Source organism: Sinohyriopsis cumingii, chromosome 9 (genome assembly GCF_028554795.1).
Source record: "Sinohyriopsis cumingii isolate HCF-2022 chromosome 9, ASM2855479v2, whole genome shotgun sequence".
Lineage (NCBI taxonomy): Eukaryota > Metazoa > Mollusca > Bivalvia > Unionida > Unionidae > Sinohyriopsis > Sinohyriopsis cumingii.
Window position 1 is genome coordinate 34,367,899 of NC_142969.1, and position 18,402 is coordinate 34,386,300.

Consider the following 18,402-nt stretch of genomic DNA (forward strand, 5'->3'; position numbering starts at 1 on the left):
GGGACAAAATTTGTATACATTTCCTCATATTCCTCTGGGACATCTGGCAAAATTAGTTTGACCTTATTAAGCTGCGAATTTTTAAAGTGAAAGTCACGTCACTGTTTTGATCTAATGTAATTTATCTATCAGACCTGAATATGGATCCCTGCCTTATCAGTCAATACAAGTTTCCCCATGCGCTTTAGCTATAACTGTTAAGGCAGATAAGACTTGTTAGTTAAGTCCCGAATCTCGACATTGAAATAGACATATCAATCCCACATCTGCCACAATGTGGAAACTGTTGCTAATTTGTATTGGTACGTGTGCCACCATAGAAGGCACTCTGGTGGAACTTGATTCTTTCAGCCAGGAAAGTAAGTAAATTATAAGTATATTATTAACCAGAACAGTAAGTATAATATTGACTGGCTATAATATTGACCTATTTATATCTTAGCATTTACAATAGCTCTATTCGAGAACAATCCTTAAAGATGGAAAGAAAACAAATCTCCTACATTGACTTTTACGGATTTTTTTCTAGCATTTATCACTTATTATATTTCCAAAGCAGTGACTTCAAATCTGTCTGTCTGTCTGTTTCTCTCTCTCTCTCTCTCTCTCTCTCTCTCTCTCTCTCTCTCTCTCTATATATATATATATATATATATATATATATATATATATATATATATATATATATATATTTAAACTTTCAAACATTGATGTCAACGTTTGATAAGATGAGAGTGGTCGAGGGGGACGGAGCCAACGGCTAGAGTAAGCTTTATTTACAGTTAGATGGCTAAACGTATGCCCCCAGATCACAGTTCATTGTAATTTACTTAAACAATGTCGAAATGGACACAGAGTAATTGACTTGTGAAGATCGTTTCAAAATCACACACGGAAAGGCCCTTAAATGAGAACAATTCGTACACAAATTTGAGCGTGTACGAACACCGCAAAAATTATAGTTATCAAAGAGATCATTTCTAAACTGTATCAATGGTTATTCTGTGAAAAGGTTTTGGTTTTTGCTGCACGCAACGTCGCTAAGTATTTAGATGCATTCTGAAAAACTTAACTAACATGACGTTATTAAAAGAAATGATATAAATTGGAGAATACAGAGATCCTTCTATAATGGACATAAGAAGGATAATCATTCTGGTCTTTAATCCACCCAATAATTAAATACATAAACAAAACAACAAACAATTCAAAACAAAAACAGAAAACAAAAGAGTATTTTCTACTGTTAATGATTTGACAGCTTTTGTAAATTGTACATAACTGTTCGTTCCGCATTTCAGCGTTTACTAAGCTAGCAAAGCCATTGCAAAATAATCAACAGTTCAATAATATAAGAACAACATTCTCATGGTAACATACATTTTTTACTCTTAAAGACTCTTACATTTTTTTTTTTACATTTTTCGTTCTGCATTTCAGCATTTGTTAAGCTATTCCGACAGGTACTTTTACAGAAAGTAGCAGTAGAATGGAACGTCACGGTAGAACAGAGTAATGTGCTAAAAACCAAGAACACCGAATGCAACGGCAAAATAGACGCCAAGGTCAACGCATGCAAGTCAGAAACGCAGAGCACGTGTGGGTATGTGATAGAAATACTGCACATGATTCATTAACGATAAGTAGATCTTTTAAAAGTACATTCTGTTTGCTCCAGAGGAAATTATACAAGTATGCTGCAAATAATAGAGCTGGGTACCAAGACAATGTTGTACAACGGTATTTCTGAACATACTGCGATACGTGTCAAGGTATAACGCAAGTATATTAGGGGTCAGCAATATAATCTTCTGGAGCAGGGGCCTGAAACTTAGAAAAGAATTTCTTCGGCTGACATCTTGGAGAAATATCTTACTCTGATATATAGCAGAATAACATTATATTAGCCCCATTATATTATATTATTCGAAATCATATAATTATTTGAGATTAAAGAAAATTAAATAACTCAGCTCAAAATGAAGCCTACATTTTACTGGCTACATTATTTATATAATAGGCATGGAAACTTTGAGTGGGATGCCAAGACCCAAGCCAGGTAATTATGACAGAGGGCCAGCGAAGATAAAACATACTGACTTAACAAACAAAATATTATTTAGTGGACCTGACAAATGACGAAAAATTAAAAAAGACATCAACCATATGATAATTCGCATACTTACAAAGGAATAGGGGCCCCGAATGGCCAAGTGGTCTAAAGCGCTGTCAGTTACTGATTACTGCCATCTCACCTCTGTCTGCGTGAGTTCGAGTCTCGGATTTAGTCAACGTGGGTATGTGAGAAAGCTTGCCAGTAGCTTCTCGTGGGTCGGTGGTTATTTCCGGGTTTTTTCCGGGTTCTTCCTCCGCCATTATTACTGGCTGCCATGTATAGCCTATCGTGTGCTGAAAAATGGCGTTAAACCATACAACAACAACAACAACAAAGGAATAAATGTACTTACCACATTAGCTTACGATAGTAAATAACGAAATACTATTATAAAAAAACACTTTTCCAAATATTCGTTTTTGCTAAAATATCTGTCGCAACATCTCACTTAGACACCACGTTGAAATACGCGACACGTGTCGAATATGTGATTAAAATATCATACATATAATTATGTTTCTAAGATTGAATATTAATTAGCGACAAAATACAACTGTTTGGTAAGAATACAATATTTGCTAAATTATTTTTTTGTCGTGTAAAATGAACACAATTAATATCATTAAATTAGTAACACATTTACTCGTGAATTTCCGCATGCATCATACCGACGGAAATTATCGTTCTACCGGTATAGTGGCAACATACCGTGGTACTAACCATCACAAAATATACCGTGGTAAACCGGTAAAAGGTAATGCCGTGCACATCCAGCAAATTACATGGATAGTTTTTAACGGCACATAATTTTAATAAGTGGCGCTTGCTTTGATTGCCATAAATATTGTCAAATGACGAAATATCCTTGTTTGTGAAACAAGAGATTAAACATAGCCATAATTAAAAAAAAGTAAAATACGCCATACAAATGTATTCGATAGGATTCTGTGAGTATCACACTGTATCTCTGTATGAAATACAAATACTTGCAACATTTAGAACTCTTTAAGACGGTCCTTTGTCTGGATTTACAGTTGTATCATGAAGAATATTTTTTGAAAACTTCTTAGTTGTATATGTTTCTGACCAGAAAAACCACTTGAACATAATCAAAGTAACGACCGCTTTCTTTCCAAAGATAATCATTTTGTCGTCTGTAGAACTGTCTTGACTCTTCTCTTTCAGAAAATCTCCCTCCTTTACTGATTATCTGAACTTACTTAATCCCTATACGTACCTAAAGGGACCTCTTAATGATATTGGACACAGTATTACAAACTTGGGGAATCTAGTGGCCGATGGCGGAAAGGAGTTTGTCTCCTCCATGAAAGGACTGGTTACTTCAACGGGCCAGGTAGTTACGGTAAGTGAATTAAACACACATTCTCCTTTATAAGCATTATTTGGCGAAGAGTGTTCATAAAGCAGTGAGAACATATTGGTGTTTTACCATTGCTTTTCGGTTCGATTCCTGTTCGAAGCTGGCGCAGTCATTCGTAAAAGTCCATCCAGGTAAGAGGTTTGTTCAAAGTTCAAACAATTCCTTTACGTCAGTTTATGTGTCAGATGATGTGCTGTGTTTTGCTTTTCATTCTGATTTGTATCCAGTACTTTATGTTTTCGTTCTTAATGGCGCTTTTGTTGTATATATCAAATGAGGTTTTTGAAAAAAGCAGATGCATCAGTATGATGTTGCCTAATTCCTCTAATTCCCTTTAGGCCCTCTCCTACCTTTGTAATAATACTTTCCAGAAAGCAAGTGTCCAAAATTCCATAGGGTTTTCATGTGACAAATGCGTTGTCATTTATTTATAGCTATAACAACTTCTTGGCATCACTAGCTTAAACCTTGTAATTGAACATTTCGTAATACCTTAATGACTACGTATCACGTGTAGCACAAATGTGAAATATGTTTAGTCTCTCTCTCTCTCTGACACTGTTTATTGAAACATCATTATTCTATGATTTTATTTACAAAACCGTCTTTAAATTGAGTGTGAGTTCTTGCAATAACAACATCAATACTACTGCTACTACTACTACTAATAATAATAATAAATTAACCGAAATTGGCACTGTGCACGAATGTTTGCTATCCCGGTTATGATGTGGTATACAAGCCGTGTATCTTGCTGGGAAGTGCTTGCATACTGACATAACTTGTTTGGAGTGGATGACTATGAAACTTGGATACTGCGGCCGGCATCTGATGATGCGCATATAAAAAACAGCAAAGTTTGTAATGGTTATTGTTCTTTTTCATGGGGTTACACTCCACCGTTTCCAGTTGTTGCACAGGTTTTAATTTGTAATTGGTTTTTAAAGCGTTGTGTAAAGTAGAATCAATGAATTCTTATGTAAACGTGATTGACGCACGCGCGCGCGCCCACACACACACACACACACACACACACACATACATGCATACACACACATAAAATTCAAAATGTTTATTCAGTAAGATACTATCTATATTTAGCTCATTTTTAATAATAATACTACAGTGTTCGAATGCAAAACTTTGCACTAAGAGTTAATACCTGTTTTTTGCAAGAATGACTGTGTATCACATCTTTCCGATATCATGACAAATGTTTATCTGTTTAGATTTTCTTCGCATTTTGTTTAGAGAAAGCAACATTCAGGTATGTAGATGTCCCTATGATTATAGTTGTAGAAAAATACGTTTGCTATATGTACCACTTTTCAGCTATGTTGGGGTCGTTTTGTGATAGAATAGAAGCTGTATTTAAGCGGTGCGCTATAGTTATAAATTACAACCACGATAAATCCAAAGGGCAGATAGAAAGAGAAGTTTAGTTTTGATCGGAAGGGATGCAACAATCAGTGCTAGTGTATGATATTTTTCACGGCAAGGAAGGGAAATTTGTGACGTGCTGTGTGGTTACACTCCATTATTTCGTAATTTGCACAGGTTTAAATTTTTTAAATAAAAAAGTGAATCTCGACATTTGAGTTTTGGAATCATGTGCTATTTAGAGTACAATCGTAGAATTCTTTTATCATTTCAGCGTTTAATGTGTTCAAGACGATATCAGTATCTAGCTTAGTTTAAAAACTTGTGTTCGAAAGAAAACCTATGCCCTTATAGTCAATGCAAGGTTTTCGAAAGCATAACAGTGTATCAAATGTTTAGCATAAAATTAAAGGAGCCCCGAGTGGCCGAGTGGTCTAAAGCGTTATCCGTTACGGATCACTGACATCTCACCTCTCTCTGCGTTGGTTCAAGTCTAGGATTCGGCCAGTGTGTGTATGTGAGAAAGCTGGCCAGTAGCTTCTCGTGGGTCGGTGGTTCTTCCCGGGGATTTCCAGGGTGTTCCCTCCACCATTAATACTGACAACCATGCATAGCTTATCGTGCGCTGAAAAATGGCGTTAAACCCAACAGCAACAACAACAAAAACAACAACAACATAAAATTCAAAATGTTTATTCAGTCAGAATTTCTTTAGATGTTGTTTATAGGACGGACCATTAAGGTACTTAAATCTTCACCCGAGTGTAGCTGTAGGACGGAACATTAAGGTACTTAAATCTTCACACGAGTGTAGCTGTAGGGCAGGACATTAAGGTACTTAAATCTTCACACGAGTGTAGCTGTAGGATGGAACATTAAGGTACTTAAATCTTCACACGAGTGTAGCTGTATGACGGAACATTAGGGTACCGAGTGTAGCTTAGGACGGAACATTAAGGTACTTAAATCTTCACACGAGTGTAGCTGTAGGACGGAATATTAAGGTACTTAAATCTTCACACGAATGTAGCTGTAAGACGGAACATTTAGGTACCGAGTGTAGCTGTAGGACGGAATATTAAGGTACTTAAATCTTCACACGAATGTAGCTGTAGGAAGGAACATTAAGGTACTAATTAGATCTTCACACGGGTGTAGCTGTAGGACGGAACATTAAGGTAATTAAATCTTCACACGAGTGTAGCTGTAGGAAGGAACATTAAGGTACTTAGATCTTCACACGGGTGTAGCTGTAGGACGGAACATTAAGGTAATTAAATCTTCACACGAGTGTAGCTGTAGGAAGGAACATTAAGGTAATTAAATCTTCACACGAGTGTAGCTGTAGGAAGGAACATTAAGGTACTTAGATCTTCACACGAGTGTAGCTGTAGGAAGGAACATTAAAGTACTTAGACCTTCACACGGGTGTAGCTGTAGGAAAATTTCATTTCTTGACATGAACAAGGCATGCGTACAGAATTTCGGATATTTTAGGTCCATTTGTGCAAAATTATAAACTGCATTTTTATGACTGAGGGATAATTGCGTATTACAAACACGATGAAACCATCCATTAGACAAAGAAATAATTATTGTTTGGATTGTAATGTATAAAACAAAATTGGCAGGTTTTACCGCAAAGATGGGTGTGAGGAAGCGACATTTTGTGAAAATTTTGGAGTGCAAGTGAATGCATTGTATGATAGAATCTTGCAAACGCTACTAATCTCACAGACTTACATAGGTCGCTATGAGGTCTTTAATATCGTTAAAAAGATCAATCGAGTTTATATTGAATTGTTGTTTTAAGTCATGCAGCGTTAAATAAATCTTATTTTATTTTATCTTACCTGTTACATATTCTTGTCATCACATAAAGGTGTGCATATTTGCTAATCACTGTGCTCCAAGTATGCTTCTTATAGTAATTTCCCATATACGACTTGAAGCTGGATATATCTTGTATGACATAGTTGCAGATGTTCAGCCAGTATGAAATTGTGCACGTATCTCAGCATGAAACTTCGCACGTATCTCAGCATGAAACTTTGCACATATCTCAGCATGAAACTTTGCACGTATCTCATCATGAAACTTTGCACGTATCTCAGCATGAAACTTTGCACGTAAATCTGTCACCAAGATGGATTTATTGGCAACAGCACTTTGCAGACGCAGATTCTGTTAGTTATTGCCGTATTTGTCTTGCAGCTCCATGGAATGTTTGACAGAATCCGTGAACACAACTTGTGTTCCAGCTTTTTTTTTTTTGGTTGTTTTTTATGTCTTTTTTGTTTTGTTTTGTTTTGTTTTGTTTCTCTTTAAATTTGGTAGCTTATTATCACCTGACGATACGCGTACTGACTTATGCAGTAAACTTGAGAGTTTTATAGGAGTTGTTGCCCTTTAAACACACAGCTGGAAAAAGCTTGTCACAGCATGGGTTGGTGTGAAACTTTTAGTTGTTGTTGTTGTTGTTGTTCTAGGGTTTAACGCCATTTTTCAGCACAAGATAGGCTATACATGGCGGCCAGTATAACTGGTGAAGGAAGAACCCTGGAAAACCCAGGGAAGAACCACCGACCCACGAGAAGCTACTGGCAGGCTTTCCCACGTACCCACGTGAAATTTAGTAGGACACACGGTACTAATTCAACTCCAATAGTAAACATATGGAAACACCATCATATTCAAAATTCAATAACTTAAAATTTCTGGGTGCTGATGATGAGACCTATAATTCTCCATGCACATCTAACCTTGGTGCAAGCTTATGTGTGTAGAACACCATATGACCCGCGGCATTTTGTTTACATACACGTGCATGAAACACATGTTATTGATTCTGCACCAAATGAATCAGGTGTTACTTTCATTATTGAGTACTCCTGATTCAAGCCTGTAAGAATGCTAAAATTGCATCAGTAGAAATTTGTCTATATTTTTTTAAAATTACATATAGGATAAGCTCTCAAAAGATATTTTTACTAAAATTTTAATTTTCAATATTAACCATATATGGACCACCAAACCCGTAAATACTCTTATGATTTCTTCACCCATTTCTAGACTGGTTCATTCTAGACTGGTTCACAGTTCTTCCGTATAATTAGTACCGTGTGTCCTAGCACGTATTATGGCTATCATCAGAAGATGTGTATGCTGATCAGACCGGGGAATCAGACAATTTTCTGAACAGTTACGGCACATTTTTGATTAAATTACAGATAGAAGCAATGTATGACATAATAGTGTTAACTCTGTTGGTTTTGCAGTTACTGACGGATTTCAGTAATACTCGAATCATATCACGGTGATCATACGGAGATATAAATATTGGCTAATCATTCCACATTAGTAGTGTTTGAATAAGTTCATGTCCATTTGGTATGTGCAGTTGGATGCCAGTTGTTTTAGGTTGATATCAACTGAAACTGCACTGTAGACTCCTCTCTATCTCGGGTAAAGGAGTCGCATGCGAGAGGGACGGATGTATACTTAGGTGAACAAATACTTACCGTAGCTCTAGTTTGTCAACCCGTTGTCTGTGTACATATCACTGGCTCGACCGTTGTGCTTGTTCTTGTAGATTGGTTTTATTGAGCTATACTAGTAATATTGCAACAACTTCTGCTACTCTATGTACTTGTATTGACCATTTATTCTTATACTTTCATGTTCTCTCCAACCGACAGGACGCCTTTAGCGGGCTCAAAGACGGCCTGGAAAAGGTAGGTAGTGCACTGCAGTCTGTAGGCGGCACCGTACTGGACGGCCTTGGGTCAGTTGGGAGTGGTATCAAGGACGGACTGAGTCAAGTTGGCGACGGGGTCAAGGGCGCGGTCAGTACTGTTACCAATGCAATAACAAGTGTCGGACAGAGCATAGGCAATGCACTTGGGCGTAGGTATTCGTCTTCTAACACAATTATATAGTTTATATTTACTATATCAAGCGGATTCAATTGTTACGTTTCTTTGATCTTTAGGTAACAGCAAAAGTAAAAACTAACAAGTTTTGTTAAATTCAACTAATAATATTTTTCTCTAAAATAAAAAGTGAAAATTTAAAAGGAACTTAGAGTGCTGTGAATTAAATCCAAAATAGTCATACCAATTTTTTTTCTCTCACAAGTTCATAACTATAGGGTATTATGAATGAATTCCAGTGGTGTTATGAATGAACTCCAATCTTGAATAGGCTGAGTTGCTAGTAGTCTTGATTCTGCTGATGTGCCAACATTTTTGATCGATCACAATTATATATTCCAGAATGTCCTTGAAATAGTTCGCTATAAATCCAAAATACTGATTTAGTCCTAAAGTCAATGATCATTTTGTAATTCCAATGAACAAATTAATAAATAATTTCTCTCAAATTTTAACTTAACACGACGACTGAGTTCACTAGTCAGATGTTAAAGTAGGAATGAATAATTCTGATGTGAGCAAAGTTATTATTTAAGAACTGTGACACAATAGGAGGACCAAGATGAGGTCCATTTTCAGTGGAAATTTCCATCAAATTAGTAAACAAGACCAGGTCTGTTTATGTAGCTTTTAGGAAGTTACCTGGCAATAGCAGGTAAACCAGGTTTATTTTGTCCAAGGGTAATACCAATGTCCTGAACTAAAATTCAAGTAAAAATGTTTACTGAAAATTTTAATTGTCTTCAAATATAATCTACATTCATAGACAAAACCTAGCTGTATACTATGTTCTCTAAAAAATGACTATTACAATCAATAATCATAAACAAAAAATAAACAACAATATTGATAAATATAATATTTCTATTTTGTTTACGTGTTTTGGAAGTAAATGGTGGAAAGGTAGAAATAGAAAGAAAGCTGCATCGGTTGAATTCAGAAAAGTACAGCCACCGCCTTTAACGTTACACGTGTACTATTGTAATGTCACTATACAGCGCACGACTTTGAATGGTGTCATTGAATTGGTTAACACCACACCCAACCTTCAGAGTTCATATTTTTTCATCGTGATTCGTGGCGGTGACAATGTTTTGGACTCTAGGTAATCAACACATTAGCTCACTGTGTCCATGGATTAGTAAACATGGACCCTGATTGGGTTCGACCGTTGGTCCCCTTCAATGTATTGAAATCCCATTAAGAATAAGGTAAAGCAGCCAGACTAAATGTGGCGACACAGAGGCGTTGCATTATGATTCCAAGTTATATTATTATGTTTGCTACCTTACAGTATAAAGCAATCGGACTAATGTCCATCACTAAAAGCAAAGAATCCTATGAGAGTTTTTTTCTCTCTTTTGATAGATTCTTAAAATTCTACACTAAATAAACCTAGGTGTACAAATCCCAGTAAATACCGTCTAAAGTATGTGTCATAAGGCTATCAAAGGGTATAGTTTTCTCCTGGTGGAATGTTCCGACCGAATGCACATCACTGCGGCTGTGATATTAAACTAACAAGGGAAGGTAACCCACTTTGATGAGATACGGTTGACATATCACATATCATATTTTATCACACAGTATGTATAGTTTTCATATAGTATGCGCAGTTTCATATTTTTGATATTACCACACGTTAAAATATCACTTTATGTGATTCTGACTGGTCCAAATAAGCCCATGAAATTATTGTGCAGTATCATCTTTACTGATTGGCTGGGATCGTGGGTAAACGTTTTTAACCCCGCCTTCTGGAATATTTGGTTTTGAATGAACATTTTTTGCGTCCATTTTTGAACTCGACTCGCGAAAGGAAATTGAGGAAAAATTATTTCGGCTGTCTGAATATGGATATTTTACCCCCAGAGGGGTTTGTTATGTCATGTATAACAATATGATAATGAGAAAAATGGCGTAACACTATAAGACAAGAACAGCAATAAGAAGTAAAACTAAGGGTATTGCTTATTTGATGGCGGTGTGTGGGGAGGGAGTGGTATATCTGTAACATATAGAATCCACCGTATATACAAGTGTGGTTTAAATGTAAACTTATAGAAGTAAATAAACTCACATCTGTTCACAGAAGAATTTGGGCATAAATGGGTCTCCTAACTGACAGAACTTTATCCAACCACAGCATCTTTACGGAGTATATATATGGGATGCAAATCCGACTCAAAAATAAATTTGTTTACGTCTTCTGTACAGTCTATTGTTCCAGTCAAATACTGCAAATATCCAGTCACAAATGCATTGCAGTAAATGTGGGAATTTCTGCATCCAGTAATCCTGTTTCACATAAATATCGCAACAATGTAATGTTTAGTTCTGAAAGTGACATTTCAGGGTAAACATGTGTTCTAGGCCTACTGTTTACCGTATCAAACAATGTGCCATCATATCGCATTGATAATTCTGTTTTGAAAAATGATTTTGTCGTTATTAAATGTTCTGTTTATCTACTTTTACTTGTTTAACCTTTTATGGGACTATATTTTATGCACAACAAATGAAAGATGCACCGTCTGTCAGAATGAACAAAATTATTCGTGCTTCTTTCTATCTAAATAATTTCCACTGAAATAAAAGCTATGTGATAAAAAGAATCTCAAATGGGTAATGATTTAATATTAAATTTATGAAACGGGTTGAATAATGTCCAGCAAGGCTCGCAAAAGCTGGACATTATTCAACTCGTTTCATAAATTCAGTATTAAATCGTTACCCATTTGAGATCCTCTATATCGATGACATCATGTGATAGAATGGCTAATTGTAAGATTCATCGTAGAGCTGTACTTTTGATATCTTAATGACACGTAATAAAATATTAATCATGAAATTGCATGGTAATGACCTGAAGACTTGTACATTACATTGTGATGCAATATTTTTAGAGTCATGCTGTTAAAATCGATATTCACTGATCTGAATCGAATTTATTTAAGTTGTACAATATATCCTGTAATAACACAATTTAAGACCATTTGATTTAGTAAAAATATATGGAGAATTTGTTTACTTTCCCAGGTTAAAACATGAATGTTGCACCGTTTTGTATTAAAAGAATAACAAAAAGCCCAGATATCTTACTGACTGGTGAAACCTCGAGATAAAATAGTTCGTTTGTTTGTACTACGATAAAATACTTCTGGTAGCTACGCAGGAAAAGTAAGTTTCTTTTTATTACATACAAAAATGTCTCCTAAATCGACGTTTATGATATTAATCCCTTTCTTCAGCAAATATGAGACACGTATTTGATTGTGTTTGGACGTTAATATTGGTTGCACTATTGCAAATCAAAATCTACCGGCAGGCAACTCGCCCATTTTAAAGGTTTCAAGTCTATTTCTGAACAAAGTGCAGACCAGGTAGGTCCGTTACGTGTGCATGAGCTGAATATATGCCAAATTGTTCGTATTGGATTACGCCACATCTATATTTATATATGCACAAAACTATATGTTTTTTTTGTGTTGTTGTTCCGAATGGGTGGATAGAGCGATTTTGATGTGAAGTAGTGATTACAATAGATTCGTGCGCATATCAAGAGAGTTATTTCCCCTGATAGAAACACGACACGAATTTTGTTTAATATTTATTTATTTATTTATTACATACGCACACGCTTTCCCGTAAGTTTAGATACACGCTATGAATACATCTAAATCAAACTGGAATTATAAGGTTAAGTTCAATGCATGAACAAATATCCACCCAAGAATGTAATCGAAAACAAGATAGTAGTTCTAGTCCGATATATTAAATGGAAATACTGCATGAACATCACTACTGGACACCAGATGACCATGGAAGAATAAATACGACACTATGAACGATTAAATACGGACTAAACGTCAGTAGTTGACACCAGATCATCCAAGAATGATTAAATACGGACTGAACATCAGTAGCTGACACCAGATCATCCATAAAAAGATTAAATGGGTATGCAATATACCTCATAATTGAACTCTAAGTAGGTACTGTAATTGCATGAACCAAAATCAAACATAACGATAGTAGTAATGAAATATAGGAGAAATAGGGAAAAATTATATCATTATTTGGAGAAAGTTCAGTACCAACAACTTATGCTTTGTATAGCGACAACAGGAGTAGTAATAACAATAACCTGCTGAAAATAATAAACGACACAGCATTTAATTCGCACGAGGAGTTTCCTTTCGGCGATAACTCTCGCCAAAAATACATTCACGAATTCCTGTTAAATAGACAATATGGCGGTTAGACCGTAATAGTCTGGATCGGTCCACGGGAGAACGAGGTATGATATTTTACTGCTGCTTTTTGATCAGTCGGAAATAGTGCTAAATGTTCAGATGCGTTTCAATCTGTCGTTAGTCTCTCTCTCTCTCTCTCTCTCTCTCATAATCTTTGTCGGAAAATCAATGAGTTCATATATCTCCTTTATCACCAATCTCAATCTAAAGTTTCTACTCATTTGTAATGTTAATTTCATTACAAATCGTTGCCTCCACAATTCTCACTGAAATATGAAATACGTCATATGTATTATCGTAACGTCTGCTATGATCCGTATCATAAGCACGACAATGGCCATATCACATACACGAATCTGCGTTATTCAAACACTTTTAAACACAAGAATGCAATTGATATCTGAGAGCAAGACGTTTATCTTGGTGTCTGGAAGAGATTATAATATTTTATAGTCAGTGATTTGTTTCAAGGTAGCACATGTATAATAGCCAAACCAATTAGTTGTGTGTGATATGCTCGATTCTGAAATAATTTTTCAGTCTTTATTTAAATAGCCAAGTCTGATCAAAGAAGAAAGTATTATGCAAAATGGATACGTGGCACAGAAATGTGTACTAGTGCTCTGAATGACTGTGTGTTGTCGAGGGAAATTAAATATTCAAACATTCAGCAAATGTATCTTGCGTGTTCCAACAAATATAACTGATGCTGATCGTAGTAGCTGGACGTTCGTTAAAATGTACGGTGTGTTAAATTCGTTCAAAATTTAAGTGTTAGAGTTTCTAACAAGCTTGCAATCTTTTAGATTAACTAATATGGTGCTGGATCGAAACCCTTTTGGAGTATAACTGAAACAAGTTTGCACAAAATTTGTATACTGTTTAACTTTAAGATTTATGGCGTATTTTCAGAATTGCAATAGTTTGTAATAAGACATAGGTTTGACAAAGAGACTGTTTGATGAAACGCAGTGACACAAAACTTCGAAAATGTATTTTGAAAACAAAATTAATGTACTATTTGAAAAACACTGAGAACAACGTAAAAACTATTCAATGCAATCTCTGAGAGAAGTAGAGTTGGGCTCTTTGTCTGTTTTTCACTTTTGCCACATGTAGAACGGCAGTTTGATGGAAACACATGCTCTGAGGAAATGGGGAAAATCGTTAACAATCAATCATTCCTATGACTGGATTCAACCAATATAACTGCTTCTAGAGAACTTTTATTTGTTAATCGTGCCTAGGCATTGCTCAACACGCTATAAAATAAAGGAGGTACTAGCACCCTTGAAATCGTAATAGGAGATAATCGGTCACTGTATCTAGTTGAAAGACGCCAGAGCAGATAAAATCGGATTAACCAGTGATGTTAACCTTTTTCTCCAATTGGTATGATGCATATAAAACAGACTTTGTGTGAAGTACCCTAAAATGTGCGATTCACTGAAGTCCGTTTTCAAAGAGACGCGAAATGTATATTGTCCTCTTTGCCAGTGATCGTACAATTTGTCTTTCTGAAAAACGACAGTTATGGACGTACATTTACAGAACAGAGTTTGTTCATGTAATAAACTGAGGGAAATTGTTTTTAAAACAGGGCTGAAAAGAGTACCACTCTGAATATCCTTAACCTTTTCCATGAGCTGAATTGCTACATATTAGTTTAAGGAATAAACTGGATTGACACATATGTTCCTGATGGAGATTATATATATTCATCGGATCTTCGATTATTAAAATGTTCATTTCAGGTGATGGTAAAGTAGTTATTTGCCACGAATTGAATTTCAGGATGCTGTTGTCTGCAGTAGGCAATGAATTTGAAAAGAAATCAAAACATAAAACATAAAGAAGTGGAGATTCCAAAATATTCTATCGATCTATTGTGAGATACTTATTAAAAAGAGTTCTCTTCCAATTGATCTAGATCTTTTCGGGAGGAAAAGGGAGATAGATGCCGAGACTAGAAGTTGTATGGAGAAATGTGCTTCCTGTCATCCACTCCTTCTGGACAATGAACATATGCTCAGATCTATTTGCGGTGACCAAGTGGTGGACCTAGACAGAACCGTAAAGACACGTGCGCAGCAGATCGGTGGCATCTACAATGCTACTATCGATGCAATACATCCCATTGTCAGCAAGGTGAGGCCATGTAATAATGCTACTGCTGCTACTATCAAAGATAACATGCAACCAAAATAATGTCAGTATAATTATATATAAGGCACACTGGTAAACAACAGTGCCAAACTGGTATGAAACCAGTCCAAGCACTTCGGAATCTACTGATTCATTTTACAAGGGCACAAAGCCACAACAGACGATTACACAAGCGAATCCAGCACAAAATGTATAAACGCCAGTTCTATATAAAATCTATATAGTGTTTGCTGTAGATGTGTACATATTTGATACAATGCAATAATAAATGTAACGAGCAACGACGAACGAACCTTCTTACATTTTGCGTTTGTGTGACGCAAAAGACTACAACAAAGTCAGTAGGTCAGCAATGAAACCATTGAGCCATTTACAATTGTCCAGTTACATATTTATCTTTACCTTGGACATTATATTTTGTTGAACTGGCAGCCTCATATCCTAAAGCAATATTGCATATATGAGTTGTACTTCTTAATAGCTTAAAATACGCTTTTAGAAAGTTAATATATGCATTTTGTTTATTTGGAATCACATTTAACAGAAAAAGGGTGGTTAAGACTATTGGTTTAAGAGCGCAAATTAATGGCAGGAAAATATTACTTTGGTAACATGTAAATTCTTTGTTTCCTATGTACGGATTCTAACGGGGTTAAGCTGCTGGGTTTGAGTATTCGCAGCCTGCGAATCCGATATTTTTCTTTTGCATTTCCGATTTTGTGTTCCATTTGGAATTATGATCGATTTCAGACTGGATTACATCGCTGAATGCCTTAACAAAAGAAGGAAAATATTCCTCCGCTGGCCTACTTCCCACTGTATTGTTTTGCCAGTCTCATCTTTCGAGATTCATTCCAATATTTATTTTCTGCTTTATTCCATCATATCAGGTGCTGAATACATTGCATGTGATGAGGTAGATCGCATTTACTCTGTTTCATGTTGTAGAATGTTTGTGAATATTCAGTTTGTTACCTCGGACTGTACTGAAAAATGTGTTGGTTTCCTTTATGCGTTGGCACGTCTTGCCTCTTTGGTTTCCACAAATCTTTGATTTCCCATATATTTGTTTATTATTTGAGAGTGCAAATATGCACTGACATACATGTCTTTCAGATTTTGAGGACTACATGAAGGTTAGAATTTGGTTGTTGCGTGGAATAATCATTTTATGCATAGTGCATATGTGCTTATTGGTGTGTAAACCTATTATATGAGAGTTTTAATTTTTGATACTTTTATATATAAAGGTAAGATGTGTTTATAAAATACGAAATACTCAGTGACATGATGGTCATATGTTTCGAGGTCTGTACAAGTATTTTATCCCTTAGCGAGTAACAGATTCTTTTTAGCAAAAGAAAAACGAGCCACGAATACAAGATATAACATTTTTGTGTGTAATCAATACCATTCGGAAATCTGACTACTGCACGATTGTCTTAATTATTTGTTCATTGCTCGCATTTTACGGATGCATTAACATCGAAATGCGTAGAAAGCAAGAACAATGAATGTTATAACAACGCATGACATAGGCAAGTGTAATGTGAATAAAAAGGAATAGATGCTTGGTTTAAGCAGCAACAAACAATTTTTTAAAAATAGAAACAAATGTCCTAACAAGCTCCTTTGATCACTGGCATGATCAATTTCGACATTCTACCCTATATTAGTAACTAAACAATCGACCACACTTGGATATACTATGTATTAGAAGAAAAGCTGCATAAAAGTGAATACTTTGTTGATGAAATCAGCTGATATGATGACATAATGATCTAAATTAGAATTATAAAGATTAAAGGACCCTGGTTGGGTATTTATCGATCTATAAATTGTAACCGAATCACTCATAAAGTTATCATAAAGTCTTCGGGACTTTACGTTTTGAACGATTATGTACAATTTACACATCGATGTAATATATAATCATCATAATGGGCTCCTATAATAAATTACATCAGTTTAAATTATGTTTGTTTAAATTATATACATTATATTTTAAATTAAATTATATTTCCAGTGAGTTGTTTTCAAGCAAATTATGAAATAGGTGTGTGTGTGTGTGTGTGTGTGTGTGTGTGTGTGTGTGTGTGGTACAATTGTAAACCGATGAAAGACAATGTAACTTTTAATACAGTTATACAGTTTTGTTCTCGAATTCAAAATATGAAGAAATCAACAGTCACACATATTAATTAGTCTGATTAAATAAGAATTCAGTCGGTTCCTCAGAAGTCTAAATATTAACTTACCTCTTTTATACAGGTTGAGTATGACCCTGCTTCCATGAACAACATGAAATTTACGACAGTATTCGTGACTGCATACATCAAAGGAAGTTACGTCAGGTACCAGTCAAGTGTTGCGTATGCCATGATGGACCTTCCTGGTACAGTTCGCAATATGGCCATGGAGTACTGGAATAAAATGGCTTAATGTTACGTGTTCTGTGATCAGAAGCTTTTTTGATGTTAAGAAATGATAGAACTGGAATAAAGTTATAGAAATAACATTGTTATTCTTCACAAGCCAAACATTACATATTGTGATTATACCCGAAATAAATAGCGCTACATGCTGACCTCTGTGCGTGCGTGCGTGTGTCTGTATGAACTTGTATGTAATGACCTGTGCCCGCCCTAATATAAGAGGTAAAAGTCATTAGAGAGATGAACACAACGGTCTTACCCTCAGAGTCCAACAGATGTTGCCGTCAACCAGTTGTGTAGTTACTATGTAATTTATTATGCCCAATTCTGATATATAAAATAAAGTGACATAAAATGTTTCACTGATAGTACCATTCCGTTATTAGAATAGAACGCATTCACGTCGTGGTGAATAACCGGAAGCCACTTTAACTGATTTTATCCTAAGCTGATTGAACCGAGAGCACTAATTCCTTACTGGAAGGCAAAAATTCTGTCGTGCGATGTAAATATTTAATTGTCATCTAGGTGCAAGAAACGTAGTCCGATTTTATCCGAAAAACTCAGTGTATGAAGTATTTGTTTACTGTGTGCGTTTGTAAGAATGAATCTAGAAAGTATAGAACTGCAACCACAACAGGACATCTTTATTCTCCGCGTTTCTTAACAATTAACTACTCGTGTTAATAAATTTAATTAAATGAAACATGACGAACGAAATGTTGGACCTCCAATT

At 35.6% G+C, this 18,402-nt stretch overlaps 1 protein-coding gene across 1 annotated transcript; it reads left to right on the top strand.

Annotated features, from left to right (window-relative positions):
* Nucleotides 1-201: 201 nt before the first annotated feature.
* Nucleotides 202-17,749, top strand: LOC149791519 (uncharacterized). The gene is made up of 6 exons (XM_089970047.1): nt 202-359; nt 1,441-1,603; nt 3,302-3,479; nt 8,576-8,783; nt 14,996-15,213; nt 17,503-17,749. Exons 1-6 carry the CDS (start codon nt 275-277, stop codon nt 17,671-17,673), a joined length of 1,023 nt encoding a protein of 340 aa, XP_089826173.1. The 5' UTR covers nt 202-274; the 3' UTR covers nt 17,674-17,749.
* The last annotated feature ends 653 nt before the right edge of the window (nt 17,750-18,402 follow it).